At 42.6% G+C, this 21,821-nt stretch overlaps 1 protein-coding gene across 2 annotated transcripts in view; it reads right to left on the bottom strand.

Moving 5' to 3' along the window:
- ERBB4 (erb-b2 receptor tyrosine kinase 4) overlaps positions 1-21,821 on the bottom strand; it is a 579,112-nt gene that overhangs the window by 158,563 nt on the left and 398,728 nt on the right. For both annotated transcript variants that reach the window (XM_074548046.1, XM_074548047.1), the window contains exons 5-8: positions 14,444-14,509; positions 7,020-7,138; positions 3,308-3,449; positions 1,768-1,881 (exon numbers count right to left, since the gene is read on the bottom strand). In XM_074548046.1, coding sequence (XP_074404147.1) covers positions 1,768-1,881; positions 3,308-3,449; positions 7,020-7,138; positions 14,444-14,509 — 441 coding nt within the window. The remainder of the gene's footprint in view (positions 1-1,767; positions 1,882-3,307; positions 3,450-7,019; positions 7,139-14,443; positions 14,510-21,821) is intronic.

The following is a 21,821-nucleotide window of genomic DNA, read 5'->3' as shown; positions in this document are numbered from 1 at the left end:
GAAAACAATTACTGAATCAGAACATGTTGGCCTTACAGACACCACATCTCATTCAGCAGAGAGGGGCTCAAACAGCATCCCTGACCCATACTCCCAAAGAAGCACATCCCAATTTTAACCAAACAGCACCCTGGCACACAGGTTAAGGTATTTCACAAGGGATCTAAAGCTATCAGCCACACAAATCCCAGCACACAAAATCCCACTCAGCCCAGCCTTGCCATTTCTTGGTGCATTTTATGGGCACTGCAGAAACTGAGGGGCCTAACATTGCTGGGGGAAATGCAGTCTTAGGTTTTAGCTTTTATATTTTTCAGATTCTCTGCTGCTTTAGTGTGTAGTTCTGACACTTGAGGGGCTGGTAAGCTCTCTTCACAGAGTAGGGAGAGAAAATAACTCATTCTCTAGCTTGGGACCAAGGACAAATGATCCAAATCTCAGGCCCAAGAAGAAAAACAACGTGGGCTGAAGAGAGAAAAACAAGAAGGATGGCATTTCACAAGCTAAAGCTGTAACTGGACAATTAACTCCAATATGCAAATGGAGCAGAACTTATAAAAGTGAGAGACCCCATGACCAGGTGTCCCTTTTGTGACCATTTTGGTTCATCTTGGGTGCAGCCCTGGCTGGGCTCTTGTGCTGCCCAAGGTGCATCCATTGAGGAAATCCTTTTAATAAATCCCTGCTTTATTCTTTAACTCTGTCTGGCCTCTGTTCTAGATCAGCCTTCACAGGGCATCACAGAGGTCTCCTTCTCTGGTGGATTTGTGAACTTCACCATCCATGTCAAAAGGCTCTTTAAATGTTGCATAAATAACTTGTTATTTATCAGCTCAATCAGCAAGTTACTGGTACGTGGAGAAACTGGAAACCAGTGAGGAAACGTCTCTGTGCAGCCTGCCTATGTAATTTACTGCATTTCTGGGACACAGGATGCATCCAGGAACAAATCCCTCATGACTTCAACCATATAATGATGTATTATCTCTTCCTCACTGGTCTACTCTAAAGGCAGCCAGCACCAGAATCTTATACAAACATGTGATAGCTTTCTTCCTGAGAAATTAGGGAACTCCATACCTGTGTTTTCATGTAAAAAACTATCCATCCAACAACAACACAAATTATTTACCACAATTAAGCCAGATGTGGCTTCCATTAGGACTGAAAAGTGGCATAGGGCCATTTAGGAAAACCTCTGGTGCTTTGCTGCACAGAGCTCTAAGCAAGAAGCAGAAAGTCTGGAGTCTAGAGACGCAAAGTAAACCACAGATTTCAACAGAACCATCACTGCTCTGTGTTTGAGACACTGAGAAAGGGGGTAAAAGATTCTGGGAAAGCAGAGACAGAGCAAGGAAATGGAAACCTAATGCTGTATTGATAAATTGCAACATCCCAGACATTGAAGTCAGGGTTTTTTTATGGCCCCCTTTGGAATGACAAAAGGACAATGCTAAAACACCTCCAGGAAATACTTGTCATTAAAATAACACAATGAACAATTCTTGCAGATTTCTCTAAAACCAACAGAGAAAACCCCTTCATTTGTGTCTAATAAAAAGCAATTGGTTTGGTTATACTGCTGTTACAACTTAATAAATTTTCGCTCTATTTTATGTGCTTGACACACAACCTACATAGCTCAAACTTTTGTGCGTATTCAAAGGCTATTCATATTCTACAACACACTCATGAAGGGCAAGTCATGCCAAAATAACACTCTGTGTAGACAACTTCCAAGTACATTTCTACTGAACCACTGCCTACCTTTAGGACAAATGTCAGTGCAGGGCTTGCACATCTTAATGCCATTTTCTTCAACCTCCATCTTGGAGCTTGGACATGCCCGGACACAGGAGCTGGAATCTACCACAAAGTTGTCTGGAAAGGAAAAGGAGATGGTGGCAGCAAGTGAGTAAAAGCTGGGTGTGTTTTGGAACTATTGTTACCTCAGTACTTTCGCAGTGATATTAGCATTTGAAGTTATGTGTTTTCAGAAGTGTATAGGGTAAAGAGGCATATCAGAGACTTATAAAAATCCATTTTTGTCAGGCCTGATCCCTCTTTGTCCCCCCATTCAGCATTCTTATTATTATTTGTAGGGAAAAAGAAAGTTACAGTAATTGGTGAAAAATAAAGCAGGATTGTCTGTCCTGTCTTTTTAATGCACACAATAAACATCTGGCATAAAACAGTGCACAGGACAATGACAAGTATTTCAATTTTTTCCCTGTAAAACAAGAGCCAAAGGGAATATAGAGTGATCCTACTCAACTAAATGATTAATGCTGATAAGAAAGGAAAAATTTTAAAAAGTAAATGTTCAATGAAGTATTTGGGCAAAGAATTATAACCCTTATAGTGCATGATATGAGGTTCTTAACAAACCAATCCTGCTTCAGCAAACCCACCCCTATTGGAGGCAGAACCAGGCCCTGGTGGTCACAGCCCCTGGCTGCTGTCAGTCCTCCACAGAGATTCAAAATTGGGAATTTGGGCTGGGTTGAATTATGGCTACATTTAATATAGATCACCCATCCTTCTTACACATAACTTATGGACAGAATAATTAATGCAAACTGTAAACCTTTATGGAATGAAAGGGAGAGCAAGAACACTATCTTCTCTATTATTCTTTCCAATTAAAGCAGCAGATCCAAAGACTGTGTAAGTGATGGCCCTATAATTTTTTCTGTTACTTGTCATCATCTGGCTGGTATCTCAGAAGCATGTGGGTTTTACATGCATGGAATTGTTCTTTTTTTTAAACTCCCCCCTTCCCTCTAATTTTACTCTGGAGTTTTAAGACCGCATTCTTGTCAGTATTACAAGTTTATTCTTCACTGGGACAGAACTGCTCAGGGTAACTTTCTGTCAAACCATCATTACTCCATGCTAGGGGCATCAATATCATGGAAACATTTGGTACCAGGTGCTGGTGGTGGACTGAAACAAAAATTCATACCCTTTACAATCCCACTATTTTAACTACTTATTTACACTATTGTGGAATTTGCAAATACTGATCTAAAGCATGAATGTAACAAGCAGTTGACCAGGAAAACAGAAACCACCTTTCTTTAGGAAAACCACTCCAGGATCCTTGGGAACTGTTAGCATCACAGCGAAAGGTGATGTATTTAGCTATCACCTGAGTTATTACAGGCTACAAGCACACGTGGAGTGATTGCAGAGACGGTGCTCTGCACTCAGCTCTCATTGTCTCTCTGTTTTTAAGGCTCCTGAAATGCAAGTGGAGCTCCCCCTGAGAGAAGGCAGAGAGCAGGGCAGGTTACAGAGCACTCACGTGGGCACTTCTTGACGCAGAAAGCCCCGTAGGTGTACTTGGCGTTGTGATTGTGCTCCAGCTGGAAGGTGGTGGGGTTGTACACAAAGGTCTGGGGGCACTGGGTGACACAAGCACCACTGTCATTGAAATTCATACAGGCCTGCAAAACAAAGGAGAAAAAAAAAAAAGGAATTAAATCATACAGCTGCTTTAGGGTTTTGGTGGTTTTTTGGTGTAAAAGATGGCTTTGATTGTTCAGACTTGCTGTGACAGTGAGGAATGTGATACAGAGCTCTCTAACATTCATTGTGGCTCCTTGGATTTTTGATAGGATCTTGGCAAAGATGTGACTTTTTTCATTAGGGAGTTTGGTGAGCCCCTTTAATTAGCAACAGTTGCCTGTTACAACACTTCCTACAAAACCAAAACAACGCCGTAATTTGTTTCATAACCACTCACAATCAACCAATTCTCAACTTGATAGGACATTCTATAACTGCCAAGAGCGAGCAGCTATTTATCATCCTCTAAGCAAATGCTGATGACTTTTTCAGAGTCCAACCCTTTATATTTCTTACAGCGTGAGTACATCATCCAGCTGAAAACTGTAATTCCCAATTAGGAGGCAAGAGGGATAAGAACTTCTTTTAAGCCAGCACAGGAGGGGGCCATTTCCCTAAGTGGCAAGTTTAACAAGGTCAGTTGCTTCACACGCTGAGAGAGGAAAATAGGACTTTGTCCCACTTAGCATTCAGGCTCTGCCACACACAGCTGACAGAGGACAGGGCCCTGACAAATGAAGAGGAGAGTGTGTGGATAACAAAAGTAATGGGATGCAGGGAAAACAATTGACCATGCAAGGTTGGTAATTAGGAGTAGAAAGCCCCACCGATTTTGACATTCCTTATCAGCACACATCATGTCTACAGATTTAACTACAGATTATAAGAAAACTGTTGGAGTCATTTTCACAGAGCATACTCTGAATGAAAATTCGTATGAATGTGAAAGCTGCAGCCTGGCTTGGATCCCTCTAGCAGTTTAAGCAGCCACTGTTACTGGGTATTGCCTCCTCACTAACCTGTAATCCAGGCTGCTTTAGAAGTGTTAGTCTAGGAGTGAATCTTTCTGGTCTTTTTCCATTTTTCTTTGTTAAAATACAGATGGTTCTGTGTCTTTAAAGAGTCAACAAGAACAACAATAATATACATGTCCTGTCCCCTTGCCTCTTGGACTGGGACTGAGAGAAAAGAGAAAAAAATTCCTCTCTTCTGCTGATTTTACAAGCAGTTCTTATCCCCATTTGGATCAGGACCAGCAGGACCCTGGGACCTGCCATGCCAGAAGATTTCAGAAAGGAGAGGCTAATAATGTATCCAAGGACAAAATCTGATGCTGAAATGAATGAGCAGGGAGATTTGTGATTAAAGCACTGTCCTGCATGGAGCAAGTGCTAAGCAAAACTGCTGATCCTGCCTTGCCTGGTCATTTACAATGCCTAATATAAAACCTGCCAATTTTTGTCATAGAAACAGATTTTTTTTTTTAACACTCACAAAGACTTTAATCAGAACTGGATAGCAAGTCCAGCCAAGGAATTGGGTTATGTGACTTTTCTGGTTCCACTAAGCAAGCAGCCAGGCCCTCCTATGCATTTCAAGTTCTAGATCCAGTTTGAATCTGAGATAAAAACACCAGTAAAACTTTGCTTTAGCATGTTTGCTTGCATTTATGTCAGATGATGATTACTGTCTTGCTTTTAGAAGTGAATATGCAAATGAGTGCATGGCAGCAGATGGACGAGGATGGATGAATTTTATCTACAGATATTAAAACCGTATTTAGAACAGGATGCTGCTGCAAGATGCCATAATGCTCTAAAGGATTTGTAATGCTTCATAAACTGTACTTTTGCTTATTAATAAATACTAATTTAGTTTGTTTCCTCAACCCATTTCTTACATGTTGATTTCAAAGGCACTCCATCATGTACATGACAATTCTCTGATAACAGTTTAGCAAAGGCATGAAGCACACCAATACTCCTTGGAGACATGGCAATTTTCAGAACAAATTCATCTAGAAGATCTGGAAACTTTTAATTTATGACTGGAATGTTTTATATACATTTGTAATTGCTTCGATAATATATGCAGATTTCTAGCACTTTGTGCTAAATGCTGCTAATTTGTGAATAAAAGCACAGGAAATACACAGGGAAAAAACAAAGTTATGTGTCTCAGCTGAAAGCTAAGCACAGTTGTCTACAGCCTAAAGGGTTACACTCTTCACCCACTGTGTCTAAGCAAGTAATGACTAGGCCTGAAAATTGCCAGACCCCTGCTGAATTTCTTTTACATTGCTCTGGGGCCAGAAGGGAATGAGAATAAACCCTGGATGCCTCTGTGCTGTACCAGAAAAAAAACAAATCAGTTGATTTTAGCATGTGTATTTCCACAGCTACCACAATTCAGTCTAACTTTCAGGCTGCAGCAGTACACAACTTATGCTGCCAATAACTTGAACTTGGAGGGTGAGGGTCCAGAGTGATGCAGAGTCCCAAGGCAGGTGCAAAGGAAAGTTACTTATTGCAAAAACCAGGCCTTTTTAAGCAGTTAGGCCTTTATCAGCTACATAGCTTCAAATCATAACATAATCCAGCCAACCACCACACACCATTATGTGAACACATGATGGTTAAATAAATTGTTTTTCTACCTCTAATTCAGCTGAGTCTCTCTCCCACAGTCCTTTTCTACTTAGCAAAATAACAGGCCTGAGCCATTATTTTAAAAGGTTGTCCTTTTGTAAAGTTGTACTTACTAGTAACAGTCCTTAACTTTTGAAAGCATCAACACATCAGCTCTGAGAATGTTCCTCAATGCTCATTTGGGCCCAATGACTGCATTTTCCCTCTTCCCTTTACCTATTTATATTGTACATGACACAACAAAGACTGATATTTTCCTGTCTCTTTTGTTCAAAGCTTCGCTGAAACCATTAGCAAAAACTTGTCTCATCAACCCAGTGTGAGGAGCTACACATTTTTTGAGATCAGTTTTGGGTTCTAAGGCTGCTAAAACTCTTAGAAATAATGGATTAGAAACAAGACAGATTTTCTAAAGGACTGGATATTCAGATTATATTTCTTTAAAGAAAAAGCCATTTCTTCTTTCCATCTGAAGCACACATGTAGTAATATGCATTTGAGGGAGAGTGTTTTGGGAACCACTTTCCTTCCATCTCCACAAAGAAGCACGCCCAGTAAAAAACCTGAATTTAAATTAAGTCTGGCAGAAACAAGGAACACCTTGCACAGAGAATCTAAATAGTATTCTTGCCTTTGATATGAAAAGCACACAGAGCATTAATAAAAACCATGTTCAAATATAATGGCAAATACTTTTAAAAATCTGCTGTCACCTCTAAAAGCTAATTTTGGAAAAGAAAAAGATGAAAATCACAGAGATAAGCATATTAACAGTTCCCAATCTGTATTTACAAATCTCATAGATCTGTTAATGAGTAATATTAAGTAGATAAACGATGCTAATAGAATATGAAAAATCCTAAAAAGCTAAAATTTGCATCCTGAATCTGCGAGTGTGCATGCAGTACATTCAAAGGGTGAAACTGTGAATTTCATGGATTAAAGCATTAAGACTCTGCAGAGTGACTGGCAGGAAGAACAAGAAAGTAGAGTAAGAAGAAGAAGGCAGACGGCACGTACAAAGCAGTCGGTGTCCTTGGGTCCATAGCAGCCGCCGGCGCACTCGCGGTGGCAGCAGTCGCTGACGTAGGGCCCGTAGCAGCGCCCGTCACACTGCTCTGCACACACGGTCTTGGTCACTGCGGGGCAGGAAAAGGGACAGCGTCACACACAGGGCCAGGCACAGAGCTCCCCGACTGCTCCTTGAGCAAAACACCCACAGCAGGCTGGGAAAACCCCCAGGAAGGGAGGGAAACGCCTCAGGGGTGCTGGCGCTCGGATCCGGAACGCCTGCAGGCACTTGGACGCAGAACATCTGCAGGACACTTGGACCCACAACACCTGCAGGACGCCTGGATCAAGAACATCTGCAGGATACCTATGTCCAGAATGTCTGCACAACACTTGGACCCAGAACATCAGCAGACATCTGCATCCAGAATGCCTGCAGGACACTTGGACCCAGAACATCTGCAGGACACCTGCACCCAGAACACCTGCAGGACACTTGGACCCAGAACACCTGCAGGACACCTGCACCCAGAACACCTGCAGGACACTTGGACCCAGAACATCTTCAGGACACTGCATCCAGAGCCACTATAGTACACTCGTATTCCAGAACTCACAGAATGACTGGGTTTGAAGAGACCTTAAAGGTCATAAAGTCCAAATCATGCCCCTCAACTAAAACCGGGCACTCGGTGCCATATCCAGTTTTTTCTTAAGCACATCCAGGGATGGTGACTCCACCACCTCCCTGGGCAGGTAATTCCAGAAATTTATCACTCTTTCCGTAAAAAACCTTCTTTCTAACATCCAACCTATATTTCTCTTGATGCAGAATGTCTTCAGGACACTTGTATTCCAGAAATTCTGCACATCTGTATCCAGAATGCCTGCAGGACACCCGTCTTCAAAATGCCTGCACAATCCCCTCTTTAGGAGCACACATGTTGCTCAAGGACTCTGGAGAAGGAATTTTTAGCGTGCTCTCTTACCCTTGGAAATTCATGAGGAATGTTACTCTCAATTAATTTTTTTAACAGGATATGACACCCTCTCCCCTGCCCCCCAGAAATAACAGAAGAGCCCACCAGTTGCACAACAGTTTTCCCACCAAGAACAGCAACACAGAGTAAATGAGTGAAATTCAGAGTGAGGCCACCAATGTCACAGCCAAAGTCTGCCCTTGGTGGCAATCCCTTTGGCAAATGGGAACAGAACAGACTGCAACCTTGGAGCACGTTCGGAAACACCACTTGCTATTTCTAACACACTCCTGCCTTCATTCTCAGAATGGAGCAAGGAGATCTACCAGCTGGATTGTTCCACACCACTGGGGGCTTAACCTTGTGCAAAGAATGGTCACCCAGTGGCCCATCACCTCCCCTCCCTCACTCAGCTGTAACCTTTACTTTATGGAAAAAGAAATTAATATTATCCAAACTAAACCAGCCACCACTGCCTACCGGGCTGTCAGCTGTCTTTTGATATAAGCTGGGATGATACACTTTGGCAATTAACCTTCAACACCTATTTTTTAAAAAGCATTTAATTACTTCTTGATGAAAAACACTTTTCAAGAGAAAAAATTTCCATACAACTTTCTGCTTGATTCTACTATTTTAATGTATAAATAACACCTTTATAAGTACATTCTGATCCAAAATCCCTTCACTTCTTGCCAGAAATACTTAAGGTAATGCTGAAAGTTCTTGCTACATACAGTATTTATTTAGGACATACAAATGTAAATAACTAAAGAGAAGTGATTATTGGTAATCTACAGAATAAAACAATGCACTTTTAGAACATTTTCATCTTGCTGATAGCAGAGGAAAACCCCCAGAGAGAAAGAAAAGGCTTTTGTGGTTTTGCAATCTAATTTGAGGAATTTGGGAAATTCTGTGAAGGCACTTACTGTCAACACTGCCAGAGAAGCACATTAAAAAGATTTGTTTATTTAAGTGACAGTATTGATAAACATTAAGACAGATGTGAAACAATGGCACCTGTGGCTGTGTGCCACCAGCACACTGTGTGACAGTCTTGGCTCATGAAAATGAACAAATTCCTTCCCTAGTCTGTGAGTGTGCCTCGTTTTCCACCAGCCCAGGATTTGCCCTGGACTGAGCACAGTGTGCCTCACAGAGAGGCAAAGCCCAGCCTTACCCTGGGGGAAGGCCCTAACACCCAGTGGAGGGCAGAGATGCTGTTCAGTTCACCCCAAAACCCAAACCCTCTGTGGTCACCTGTGCCACTGCCCAGGGAGCAGCTGCTCCTGGAGCCAAGGGCCACCACCCAAAGGCTCTGCCTCCCCTTCTATGGCACTTTGTGTTTTGACATGGCCACAGTCAATTCTGCCTTGTGCCTGCGCCTCAAGGCCATGCATGGAGCCCACTGATAAATGCATTCCTTGCTGTGCCCCACAGCTATTGGACATTTTACTTAAACCCCAGGAAGCTTTGGTGTAAAGCCTCTCTGTGTGGGTAATCAGTGGGAGCTGCCAAATTCACCTCTGATTTATCTACCCCAGAACCAGCTGCTGTTGGGTGTGGACCACAATGTCCACCCTGTCCATGGAGCCACTGGCTCCTCATGGAAGAACAGCTCAGCTGGCTGGAACATGGTGCTGACAACACTAAGGTTTTGGGGTTGATCTTGGGATGGGCCATTCACACCAGGGCTGATCTGGGGGAACACAGCCCTCTCTTTCCTCTCTTCAGCACAATATTTGAACTGGATGCCTTCAAAAAGCACATTTTGCTTCTGGTTAGACATCTGCTCAAGGAGGGTCTCTACCACACTGCTCAGGATAGGGAACACTGTGGGTTTTCCTGAAGCAAAATGAATAATTACAGCAAAGGTTTGTTGCTGTTCTTCCCCAGTTGTTTATTTTTCAGGGAAAACAAACAATGCCAACAGAAATGCCAGTGTGTTGTTCTAGGAAGAGGCCAGAAGATACCATATCTATCTCCTGGATGCCATACTTGCATTACAGCTGCTACTGAAGGCCCAGGTCTGGGGAGAAGCTGTCAGGTGTCTCCAGTGGCACCACACACACCAAGACAGTAATGAGCTCGGCAGGCTCTGGATCTAAGGACTTAAGGTCTTTCCCCAAGCCAAAACAAACACAAGGCAATTCTTTGTATTTTCGGAAGGTCTGAAACAATCTGATTGCTCAGATGCCAATAAACACCACTCACTAGTTCAGCTTCCTGCAATCATTCTCAGGGAAATACACAGAAAATACACCTAGCTGCACTGGTTTAAAAAGATTATAAGCTTTTTCCACCCCCAAATCCAATAAATTGATTTTATAACTGTAACTCAAGACCTATCTGAATTATAAATATTGCCCAAAATGTCAAACTATGTGGCATTTCAGGTGGCTGGTACTCATATCTTCACCCAACACAATAGTTAGGAGAGCCTCACTAATCCCAGCTGAGACCCCAAGCTTCAAAGCAGACCTTTTAAGGGTCAGCACAACTACCTGCCTGGATTCCTACAGATCCTGTGTGTGATCCCAAGAACTTGGAGGGTTCAGATGCACAGAACTGTCACAGTCAGGGCCAGGACCAAAGCACAAACACCCAAGTCCTGAAAAATGTGCTGTGCATTGAGATGGATTTCTGGGTGAGACTGTCAACTTCTACCAGTATTTCATAGCAATAAACTGTGATGAAACAACCACCTCATGTACATGTGCAAATTAGCAGTCTCTTTTATATTTTCCCCTCATCTTTGATTGTGTCAAGACAATATCAATCCATGAAGGCACAAATGGGAAGTAACTGAAATCAATGGAAGTGTTCCCAACACGCAAAGTTATTAGAGCAGTACAAGGGTTTTAATTAAAGATGCTGGCTCCAAGCAGAAGTGTGGGTTTCCCTGATTGATCCCAGCTGCTGGTTCAGCTCTTTCTGTGTGCCCCTCCAGGATCCTGCTTGCCTTTGGCTGCTCTAATTTGGCACCTTCTCAGCAACACCAGCTGCACAAGGACAGTGTAAATACAGCTGTGCCCTGACCACACTCCTGTGCTCACACAGAGTCAAGGTGCACTTGACATTTGCTATATGTTTTGTGCTCCAGGTTTGATTTATAGGTTATATTTGTTTTTTTGCATTCCCTTAGTTGGGTCTATATGCTAATTTAGATTGCTGTCTTTTCAGTTACAATCCTCTGGGGAAAAGTGCATAATCTGTCACTTTAATAATATATTGGATTGTAAAAGTTTTAATTTCTGCATCAAACTCTTAACAGACATGAATAGCAAAAATTTTAACAACCTAACTATGGATTTTCAAATTTAATTAGTAACTTCCAAAGGCATTTGTTATTATTTTTATAAGTGTTTTACATTCTATTCAGTGTGTGCCCAATACAGTTTGAAAAACAGTGTCTTTTAAAAAGTATTTTCACATTAGCTTTTCCTGACACTGAAAGAAGTTATATCATCTCAATTTCAAATCCTTCCTATTAGCATCTACTAATATTTTAATTATAAAAGTAAAAAGCATAGCCAACTGTGTATAACATTATCCTGGAATTTTATCTTCTCTATCTCCTAACAGAACAGCTTGGCTTAAATTTCCTATTAATTGTCTTCTTAAATACATGAATTTTCTTGTCACATTTAGAGAGACATTAGAACAGAGTTAGATGCAGGTGGTGTTTCAGACAGAGTTAGCAACAAAGACATTGCTGGAAGGCAACATAAGCAGCTAGGTAGATGATATTCATGAAAAAAACAAAGGGATTTGGGTTTTTTCCGTATGTAATTTGAAATGAAAGACACGGATTAAGATCTTTCATTTTTTATCCTTTCTCAGTAAAATAATTTAAATCTTATCTTGGGAGGGGGGCTCATTAAAATATTTTGCTTCAATCCTCAATAAAAAAAAAAAAAAAAGAAATTATCAAAATGAAGCTCTGAGTTGTTTCTAGGATCAAAATGGTTTGGCACTGGATGTAGCACTGCTGGAGCATTTTCCTAGATGTGTTGGAAAGATGTGCACCCCCAAGGTGACAGGGTTAAGGTAGACACAATGTGCACAACACAGCTTGTATCTAACAACATTTGTGAGCCCAAAAGCCAGGCATGTCTTTTAAAATCATACATGAAGGCAGTAAAAGCATAATCCCAGTTGCATTTTTATGTTTTGAGTCCCTACTCAAATTCTCCCTCTTTGCTTCACTCAGTTTGCAGGAAACACATTGTGCAAAAATCCAATGTAGAAACGCCCTTTACCAGCCTGTTCCTTCCATCCTGCTGCTTGTCCAAGGTGCAGCGAGGTCGTGGAGGCAGAGAAGAAGTTTGTGATGTAAAACTAATTTCTGTCTCTCACCATCAGAGTGGGCTTGAAGGTGAGCGGATGTGGAGTAGCTACTCAGGTAGAAGACTGTGATCTATTTCCCTGACACTTGGATGGGTTATGACTTGTCCTAGTTTATAATTTTAACCCCATGGTTATGCCTAAGCCTGTCCCCACTGTTTGGATTTGCAAGGGCAGCCACTGAGAGCTGTCACTCCTGGAGCCAGCCTTCTGTGCAGCCCTGCTGAGCTCCTGCCTTCCCAGCCCTGCAGAAAAGCTCTTCCCTCCCTGGTAATTCACACTAATCCACCAATCAGTTCCCTTATCTGAGAGCAGGCTGAGACCATGGGAGCTGATCCTGCCACATGGACCTCTGCAGGCACACAGCTGGACTTGCCACGAGGCTGCAGACACAGCCTGAACCAGCATCATGGGCTCCTTACAGAACATCACTGCCAAGAACTATTTTAAACTATTCTTGGATAAGATAACCAACTATTTTAAACTATTTTTGGATAAGATAACCAAGAAGGCCTGAATAAATCTACCCATTTGGATGGGTTATGCAGCTTCTTACAAAGCTACTAGTTTTAACAGACAAACAAGCTTCTCATCAGGCCAGAGAAAAAAGTCATTAATGAAATCTAATAATGATATAAAACAATTTGGTCAGCTAGGGTTTTAAGTCCCTTTCCATTATCTACTTAAGCACACAACCCAAAATCTACTGCTTTTCCTGGTAAGGAGCACAGACTTCCTCAGAGCCATCACAAAGACTGCCAGCAGAGGAAGGAGATGTCGCAGCTCAATTCAGACAAAGAAGAATCTGCTCTGCATCACTGTCCCTTAGTCCTACAGTGTGTCCTGAGGGGGTTTGAACCATGCCTGCAGATGAATATGAAGCAGTGCTACAAGAACACAGCTGTAACTGTGAGCAGCTTCTCCAGCAGAATCAGCTGATGCTCCTAAAGGGAAAGCAGCTCCTGGCAGGGTGGCAGAGCCTCTGCAGGTGGCTCTGTCCCCTGGGGCACCAGGGCAGCTTGGATTTCCTGCTCAGATTCATCAGACATTCACCTCAAGCTGTATGCCAGTTCTAACTCCATCCTAGCTCTCACTCCAAGTAGTCAAAAAAACCAACCAAAACCAAAAACCAAACAACCCCCCAAAAAACCTACCAAAAAGCAGCATCTCTGCACTGTTCCTATCAAGTCCCAGATGACACTGGGCTGACTGTCCTCAGCTCAGAGATTACTTGGGGTGCTCCCCTGGGAGTGATTTGTCACAGTCCTTCCTTCCCATTTACCACTCAGCCAAGGAAACAATCATAAGCTGAGGAAGTGTTCTGTGGGAGAGCTCCCCTCAACCACTTGATTTCCCAGGAAGAGTGATTCCAGTAAAGGCAACTGGTTTTCACCCTCTTTCAAGCAGGAAGAAGAAAAAAACTTGTAGAAAAAACAACCCTCAATTTTCTCCTCTTTTATTATTATCTGCTAATATTGGCACTGTACTTCTGGCTCTTTTGTGCCTACATGAAGGAGCTTAAAGCTCCTTTAGGAAGGAAGAAGGAACTCATTTTCATGCTCTCTAAATTCACAAGGACAGAAAAACAGCATGAGTGACCCTTCACTTACTACTTCCTTCACAAAAACCTATTATTCTCTCTTTCAGTACAACTCAAATCTATTCTCAAGTTACTATAAAGAAAACAGCTCTGCAAGATAACTAATATTCCCAGGCTACCATTGAAATTAACAGAGTATTTTGGCACGAGGAACATTGCAGTGTCAGGTGGTCATTAAAGAGCTCCAAATCTGCCATCAATAACCATCAATACTCTCAAGAGCCATGCTCCATGTTTCCACCAAGTAGTGAAAAGGAAATTCAAGTTAGCATAAGGAGTTTTAGAAAGCTCAGGGGAGGAAAGAAACGCATCATTCATATGGGTAAGGAAAAAAAAGAAAATAATCTATTGATAAAAATATACTGGGGAAAAAAACCCTTGTACATTTTAGAGTTATACAGAACACAGAATTTATAGCATCCCTTCACAACTGGAAGAAAAAACAAATAGGATCTCTGCTCCATTGTTTTCCAGTCCTTTGTTTCTCACTCTTACACACTTACAGGTCTGGCAGTGATTCTCTGTCGGTCCCCAGCACCTTCCTGTGCAGGACTTGTGGCAACGACCACCTGCAGGACAGACAGAAAGAGAGAGATGGGAAATGTGCCTTCCTTTCAGTCCTTTAACATCTAGCAAGCACAAAAGACAAGAGCCCACCTTGTCTTTGGAAGGTTTTTATACTTAAGCAAGGGTGAAACAGTGCCTATAAAAAAAACCCAACCAAATAGCCAGGCCTGGTGTCAAGCTTATACGAAATTCAGGTACTTACCTAAATGCTTTATACTCTAAATACCTTTTCATTATGCATAATGACTCAGAAATTTTAAAACAAAACGAAGTATGAGCAAGTCTGGAGGACTAAGGTACAATGTTATCACTAAGTGCCATCACTGCTGCTTTCCACAGCCTATGTAAAACCTGCTGATTCCTTCACAGGAGAGGAGATGGCTGTGCTGGAAAAACTTTACAGCTACTTACCTCCTGTCCAATTTCATCTGAACAATTGTCACAGTTGAGACAACTACAATGCAGAGTATCATCACACAATTTCAGAAAGGTTCAACCCACACACAGGAACACCTCACCTCCTCAGAAGGCTTCAGGCACTGCCCACACACAGTAACACCAGAGCACCTCAGCAGGCTGCAAGCATCTGCCCTTCTTGTCCTTCAGCCCAGCCTTTTATCCCCTGCTGTTGATGCCCTGCCCCTGTGTGCCCTCTGTTCCCTTTGGTGGTTGGTCAGTGCCCCTGGGCACTCCATGGCTCGTTCCCTTCAACAGCATTCACCTGTCCTGCACACCTGTAGCCCATTAGGGTAAGGCCCAGCCCCGCTCCCAATGACCACAAACTGTGCCTACACTGACAGGTTTAATCCCTGAAGAAAAAGAACTGTAGGTGCTTGCGTTGTAAAATATGGCTGTAAGAAGAAGCATTAACAATGCTAAGTTTTTATAAACTAGCTTGTTATTAGTGACTGAAATTCACTTGGACTGAGGGGGGAGTTGAGTTCATGTGTCCATGTCATGTAAATGCTGACCCATGTGAGAGGGACTGGCAAGCAAGGAGAAGAGCTGGAATGTTCTCCTCTGGCTGCACTTCAGCACCACAGGAGAGAGCGCTCAGACAGTCCCACACCAGTCTGGGCTGAGAGGGAAGGGAGACCCCATTCCATGGCTGCCATCTGGACGTGGCCAAGGTCCAGGCACACGCCCAGGTGTGGCAGTGCCTGAGGGGCAGGCAGGCCAGCCCTTCACAAAGCCAGAACTGATGGGATGAGCGAGACACCCAACGTAAATCTTGTGGAAGACTCTGCACGTCCTTATCGCTGTGCTTTTGATCACAGGAAACCAACCTTGTGTTTGATTAAACTTTTATACATCGCTGAGTACTGCTGAGATTCTGTTAAGTGAATTTCCCCTTTGAACCTGATCCAGGTTCAATCCTTTCAATCGTGTATTAACAGCTGCTGCTGCTAACACTGCTCCATTACACTAAATCAAATACTTGCCATGTGCCCTGATGGGAGACGGCGCTGGAGAAAGTGCAAAATGTCTCTCAGCTGAGGTTGGATCACCCTAAAGACAAACACTGCTCCTCTTACAGCAGGGTGCTCACACCTGTGATGTTCCAGAGCTGAGCAAACCCACCCTGATGGTTGTGTGAAGTCAGACTCTCTGTCGCTAATTTTTCAAAGCCAGCATTCCTCCCTCGGCATTGCTGGTGCTATTGATGATGCTGCCTGGTAATTACCACACTGAATGCCAACTACCTTGTTAAAGCTACCAGCTCCTTGTTGCATTCATGTTCATTTAAAGCAATTATACTTGGGAAACATTGTTGCTGATATCACCAGCACATAATTCTCTGTCACTTTCTACCATCTGTTTATTTAGATCACAAATGTACTATAACTACATAAATGCAAACTCATTCTGGCTGACAGGGAGGGCACTCCATCTGGCATGAATAATGCAACTTTAATCAGTAATAACGATTATTATGATTATTAAGAGACTACTGGAACCCTGCACAGAAAGCAAATATATCCACACTGATTTATAAGAATGAAAGTTTTAAATGGTGAGGTAAACAGCAAATTAAAGGAAGAATTTTAACAGATGAGGCTTGATAAGATACAGGTTGTTAGCTGATTTTGGGACTTGCTGAACTGAATAGAAATGCTCCCTTGGAGGGGGTTTTATTAACCAGCTACTCCTGATCAGCAGGAGGAGCAGGATGGATGCACACTCAGGGAACTTTACCATCTCTGCTGGGGCAGCTCAGGAGCCACAACCCACCCACAACGTGAGCTCCTCATGGAAGACTCTCCTCCATCCCAGTCCTTCCTTGAGGTCTGGAGCTCAGGGAGGAAGTTGGAGACTCTGCACCCAGCACCATAAAGCACAGGTCACTTGTAAATACACATTCCTGAGGCACACTAAGGCAGCAACTTGGCTGCCCCTGCCCCTTTTTGTCCCAAAAGATTCTGTAAACACTGGGCTTTCCACTGTAATACTGCTGTGGGATAACACAGAAGAAACTTCAGCATCCCTCCAAGTGATCCCTAACTAAAGAGCCTACCCACACCACTGTAAAAGTTGTACTTAAAATAAAAATCTTCATATCTGAAGCACCTATGTGCTGAGCTGAGCCTTGCCATGCAGCCAAAAAATTTATTCAGCCACCTCTATTCCTCCTGGAAATAAAAGCAATTCAGCATCTTCAAAACATCATTTTAAAAATTTTTTTAACTTGCATGCCTGCTGCTGGTACATGACTTTGTTTGGCAGTGTCAGATGATGATTTGCATTTAAATAGAGATATTTAACAATAAAGCAAGAAAAGGCTGCCAGTTTCCTTTTTTCTCACTGGGAACTCAAAAGTGTCTGTTTCATTGTTTTCACTTTTCTCAGCTGTACAGACACTACCAGGAGCTAAGCTTGTAGGCAGCACACCTCTGAATTACATTGTTTTTTGTCCTTTTGAAGGTCAAATATACTGAGAATTAAAAAGCAAACTCCCTCCAAATAGTGTATCTATATTGGCTTGGTTGTTTTAAAGAGAAAAAATAACTTTCCTTGCTCTCAGTATGAACTGGTCCAGATTCTGCCCTCACATCCTTTTGTATTTCACCAGGTTTTTCCCACTAAGGGAAAATCTGTCCTGTAATAAGGACAGATTGAAACCCATTAAAGACCAGCTCTGCAAAATTAAGACAGAAATAGTCCTGTGGAAGTCAACATACACACTCAGGAGCATAACAAGCACTCATGTGAGGAACAGGTCTCACAATGAGGTCTGTATATCAGGCTTAAATGATAATAAATGTATTGGCCCTAAGGTTGACAAGGCCTTTGGAGGAATTACACTACTACTCACAGATATTCCTGTATATATTTCTTAAGATTTTTAGACTGTGAGGCAACAGATTTGAAAAGAAAAAAATTATGAAACAATTTGTGGCATAAATCACTCCTGTTATTCCTTGTGTCTAAAATATTCTAAACATACAGCAGAAAGGGCTAAAAGAATTTGGCCAAAATAAAACCTCTCTGCAGGGCACAACCTTGGCCCATTTACTTGATTCTCCACATTAGTGAAGGCACATTTTCCTTTTCCAAGCAAGATAAGGAAGGAAAGAACCTACAAAAAAACCTACTCCCCATTACAACTGGGACACTGGAATACATTTCTGCTCCTGAACAGTAGCACTGTTTTGCACACACAGTGCCAGTTTGGAGGCTACCATAATTTTCACAGGTTTTGTAATGAAATCTAGGTGAAAAGGCAGATTCCCACTGGAACATGAGAATTAATTTAGCTTTGGCAAATTGCACAGGGAAAACCAATGTTTTGTCTCCTGGGCTGTCTTCCCTTAGCTAATTATCTTGGCCCTTGGGTAAGATGTTCCCAGATCTGAATTATGGACTCTGGGAAGAGCACCTTCCTTGTCATTTCCAGGATAGAGTTTTATTTGTGGGAAATGCTTCTGCTTTCCCAGCCAGGGAAAGTCACCAGCAGAAAATGTTTGCTCACTAGCTTGGGAAAGACCAAGGTTACTTCATCCTTTTATTTTCCTGAGAATTGAGAAGGGCTTTCCTTTGACTCCAGACTGACTTTATTATTTCAGAAGCAGTAAAACCACAAAGGATTAAGTTACTGAAGAGACAAGAAAAATGAAGTGCTCCTCTCAGCTCTAAGCTCAGTGTCAGACAGAGAAGAAACCCTGCTTCTTCCCCATCAGCTATGCCAGCTGCCTCAAGCGGACCCCTCTCAGTAGGAGAAGGAAAGCAGAAATAAGAGAAGAAACGTCTCACTTTGCACAAAGCTTACATTTACAGATGGTTTCTATCTGGTTGGAAATCATCATTCAGTGTTAGGATACCTGCAAGACATTGATACTGAAGTGCAAATAAACACAGAAAAAATAAAATGGCTTAGGTGGTTACAAGCCATAGTTTTAGGCAGCCTTTTTACTTACCTAACAATCTAAAATAGTTGATTAACACTCAAAACAGCTATAAATCACTTATTAGCTTCTGTAAGCTGCTTATAAACTAACTCATCCTTTGCCTAAAAAATTCACTCCTGCAAAAATGCTAAGGATCCCATAGAGATGTTTCTAGATATAAACAGCCCCAAAGTCCATGAAATTCCATTCTGTGGTAAGAGTCCCAGGCTGTTCTTTGCATGGCTTAGGTGAGTCAGAAGGTTTTTATAGGCCTGAGTGTTGTTCTTCTAGGCAGCGAAACTCCTTAGTTCTGTGTATGCATAGATAACAAAATCCAACTGTAATTCAAACACTGCAACACAGCATTAAGGAGAATTAAAATACTATTGTTGTGATAGATTGTTCTGCCTTTATCAGGCCATAATGCTTTCCCTGTCCTTGTCTGACTATTCCTATTGTCATATGTTCATTCATTCATTCACACTTCTTTGTTAGGTAAAAATCATTTTGCGTTTCCTACCCGCCTTGTGCTAGCCTTCAGATCTCTGCTATTGATTTGAAAGTTAATTACCTAAGAGAGTCTCACACTTCCCAGGATTTCCTTCCCTAATGGCAGGAGAGACACACACTGCAAGAAAAAGTAGAACTTTCTATAAAAGAAGAAAATGCGTTATAGAAATATCTAGTGCTCATTTTCTCTTCCTCTGTAGAAGCATAATGGGATGCAGAAATCTAAGGGTCAATTCTCCCACTGTTAACAAACTATATGCTTTCATTCATGTCAGGTGAATTCACCTAAGGATCTGTAGACAAATAATTTTCCAACAGAGGATTAGTCCCATAAAATTCACGCATTTCTTTAACAAGATATACCTGAATTGGTGTTGTTACTTTTATTGCATTATTGGAGACTTTTCTATCTCCTCTCTGCTTCTATTTTTGCTTCTATCTCCTATTTTTGCTTCTCCCCTGAAGTCTCCATGCCCAGTGGAAACACCTGGGCACAAATATGAATGGGATCCTTTCACAGATAAAACTCACATGGGGTACATAAACAATTACCTACACTGTGGAAAAGCCCAGCACCTGTTGTGGATCCATCCATCCATCCATCCATCAGAGCCCAACCCTGTGAGAAATTAATTTGTAGAGAATTCTCCAAGTTTGACAGAAGACTTACACAGTATGTATCTGTTTGTAAACCCTGAGATAAGAAATGCTGTCTTTGAAATGTTATAGAATAATTCAGACATTGTTGAGACAGAAATAGAATGAGAAATAAGTTTTAAAGGCTGGTCTAATCTGACACAACCCCACTTGGCAGGAGGATGCATCCAGCCAGGAGCTCTGTAAGAGTGGAAGCAAACTCCTGCTCACGATCCCTTCCAACAGGGAGTTCCAGTTCTGCCAGTCAACACCTCTATCTCCCCCTCATCTTCCTCAGCAGATAAGAAAAGAGACAAACACAAATGGAGAGGGACTCAGGGACAAGCAGCTGAAAAGAAGCTGGCCTGGGAAACAGGTCTGGGAAATGAAAACAATCCAAGAGATAGGCCCTGAAAGACAGGCACAGAAAGAGATACAGGGACAGCGTGAGGGGGAGCAGGGAGAGGGAGCAGAGATAAAATTTAGCCAGCACTAAAGAAAACAAAAACTGAATACCAAAGAGGGATGCATTACCTTGAGTAATGTGGGATGGAGACGAACCTTGTCTGTGCACTGGGACCAAGTGCCTGTTGAGAGCTGCAAAATCACAGAGTATTGCCAGATCCACTGGTGGCAGACAGTTTTGATTTTAAGGGAGATTGGCCACCAGGGGTAAAGGAATAAATGGAAAGTCAAGAAGAGCATGTCAGCAGCACCGAATGGGCTCAGGCTGCTGGATTCATATCTGCTGCTGACAGCTCTGAGCTGATAGGGAGCTCACTGTAACGTTACTGCAGCTGCTACAGAAAAATGTCTTCAGGCCACAGTAATGACTACAGAAAGGGACCTGAGGGGGGTAATGAAGACACTGGTTATTTTTCTCTGTCTGCAGCAGACAGCGCTGGTAAGGCTGTGTGACTCGATGCATTAATTGGGGGTTTAGTCAGCCACACAAAATAAAAACCTTCACATATGACATAGTCTAAAACTTTACACTGATTAAGCAATTAGGAGCTATTAATTATCACTGCTTATAGCTGTTAGCACAGAGCAATGTAAGTGAATTCCCCCCACTGTGATGGTGAATTAGTTCCAATCAGCATCAAATGCCTTCCTGAACACGCACACAGGGATGCTGAGCAAATGGGGAGACACAGCCAGAAGGCTAAAAGGATAGGTCAAGGCATACCTGCTGCTAGGCAGGCTCATCAAGAACAACAAAGCCTCAGGAATCCTTCCGTTGTAATCATTATTGTTTAAAAAATCAGCCACAGGTAACTGCCCCTCCTCCCTCAGCGCTGCAGGAGCAGAACAGCAGCCTGGTCCCTGCACACTGGGGACAGAGTGAAACACAATCCCTCCAGTGGAACATCCCCAAAGCACACAGATCACAACCCCAGGCCCCTTCAAAACCCTGGAGTAGCTCTTATTTCTTCTGTGGGGATGGAGAGGGTGCTACTCCACCACCTGCATGTGAACTCTCAGCCAGGGTGCCGAGTTACACCTCTCATTCTTTCTCTCCTTTGCTTCCTGCGATGAAGGCTCTCCCCTCTCAGTCAGCAAGCCAAGAAACACTCTGGGGCTGCCCTCTGGAAGGGGAGAGCACAGAGCTGGCAGCCACCCCTCCCCAGGACAGCTCTCCAGCCCAAAGGGACAGAGCTGGGCACAGCACACAACCATCCCTGGGCTTGTGCCCGCAGCTCGGTGGCTGTGATCACTGGGGAGCCATGGATCAGAGCAGCCCTAGGAGTTCTGTATTGAACCTAATGATTGCTTAATACTC

Source organism: Zonotrichia albicollis, chromosome 10 (genome assembly GCF_047830755.1).
Source record: "Zonotrichia albicollis isolate bZonAlb1 chromosome 10, bZonAlb1.hap1, whole genome shotgun sequence".
Taxonomy (NCBI): domain Eukaryota; kingdom Metazoa; phylum Chordata; class Aves; order Passeriformes; family Passerellidae; genus Zonotrichia; species Zonotrichia albicollis.
The sequence above is the reverse complement of the archived record's forward strand: the minus strand, read 5'-3'. Positions and strand labels throughout refer to the sequence as shown.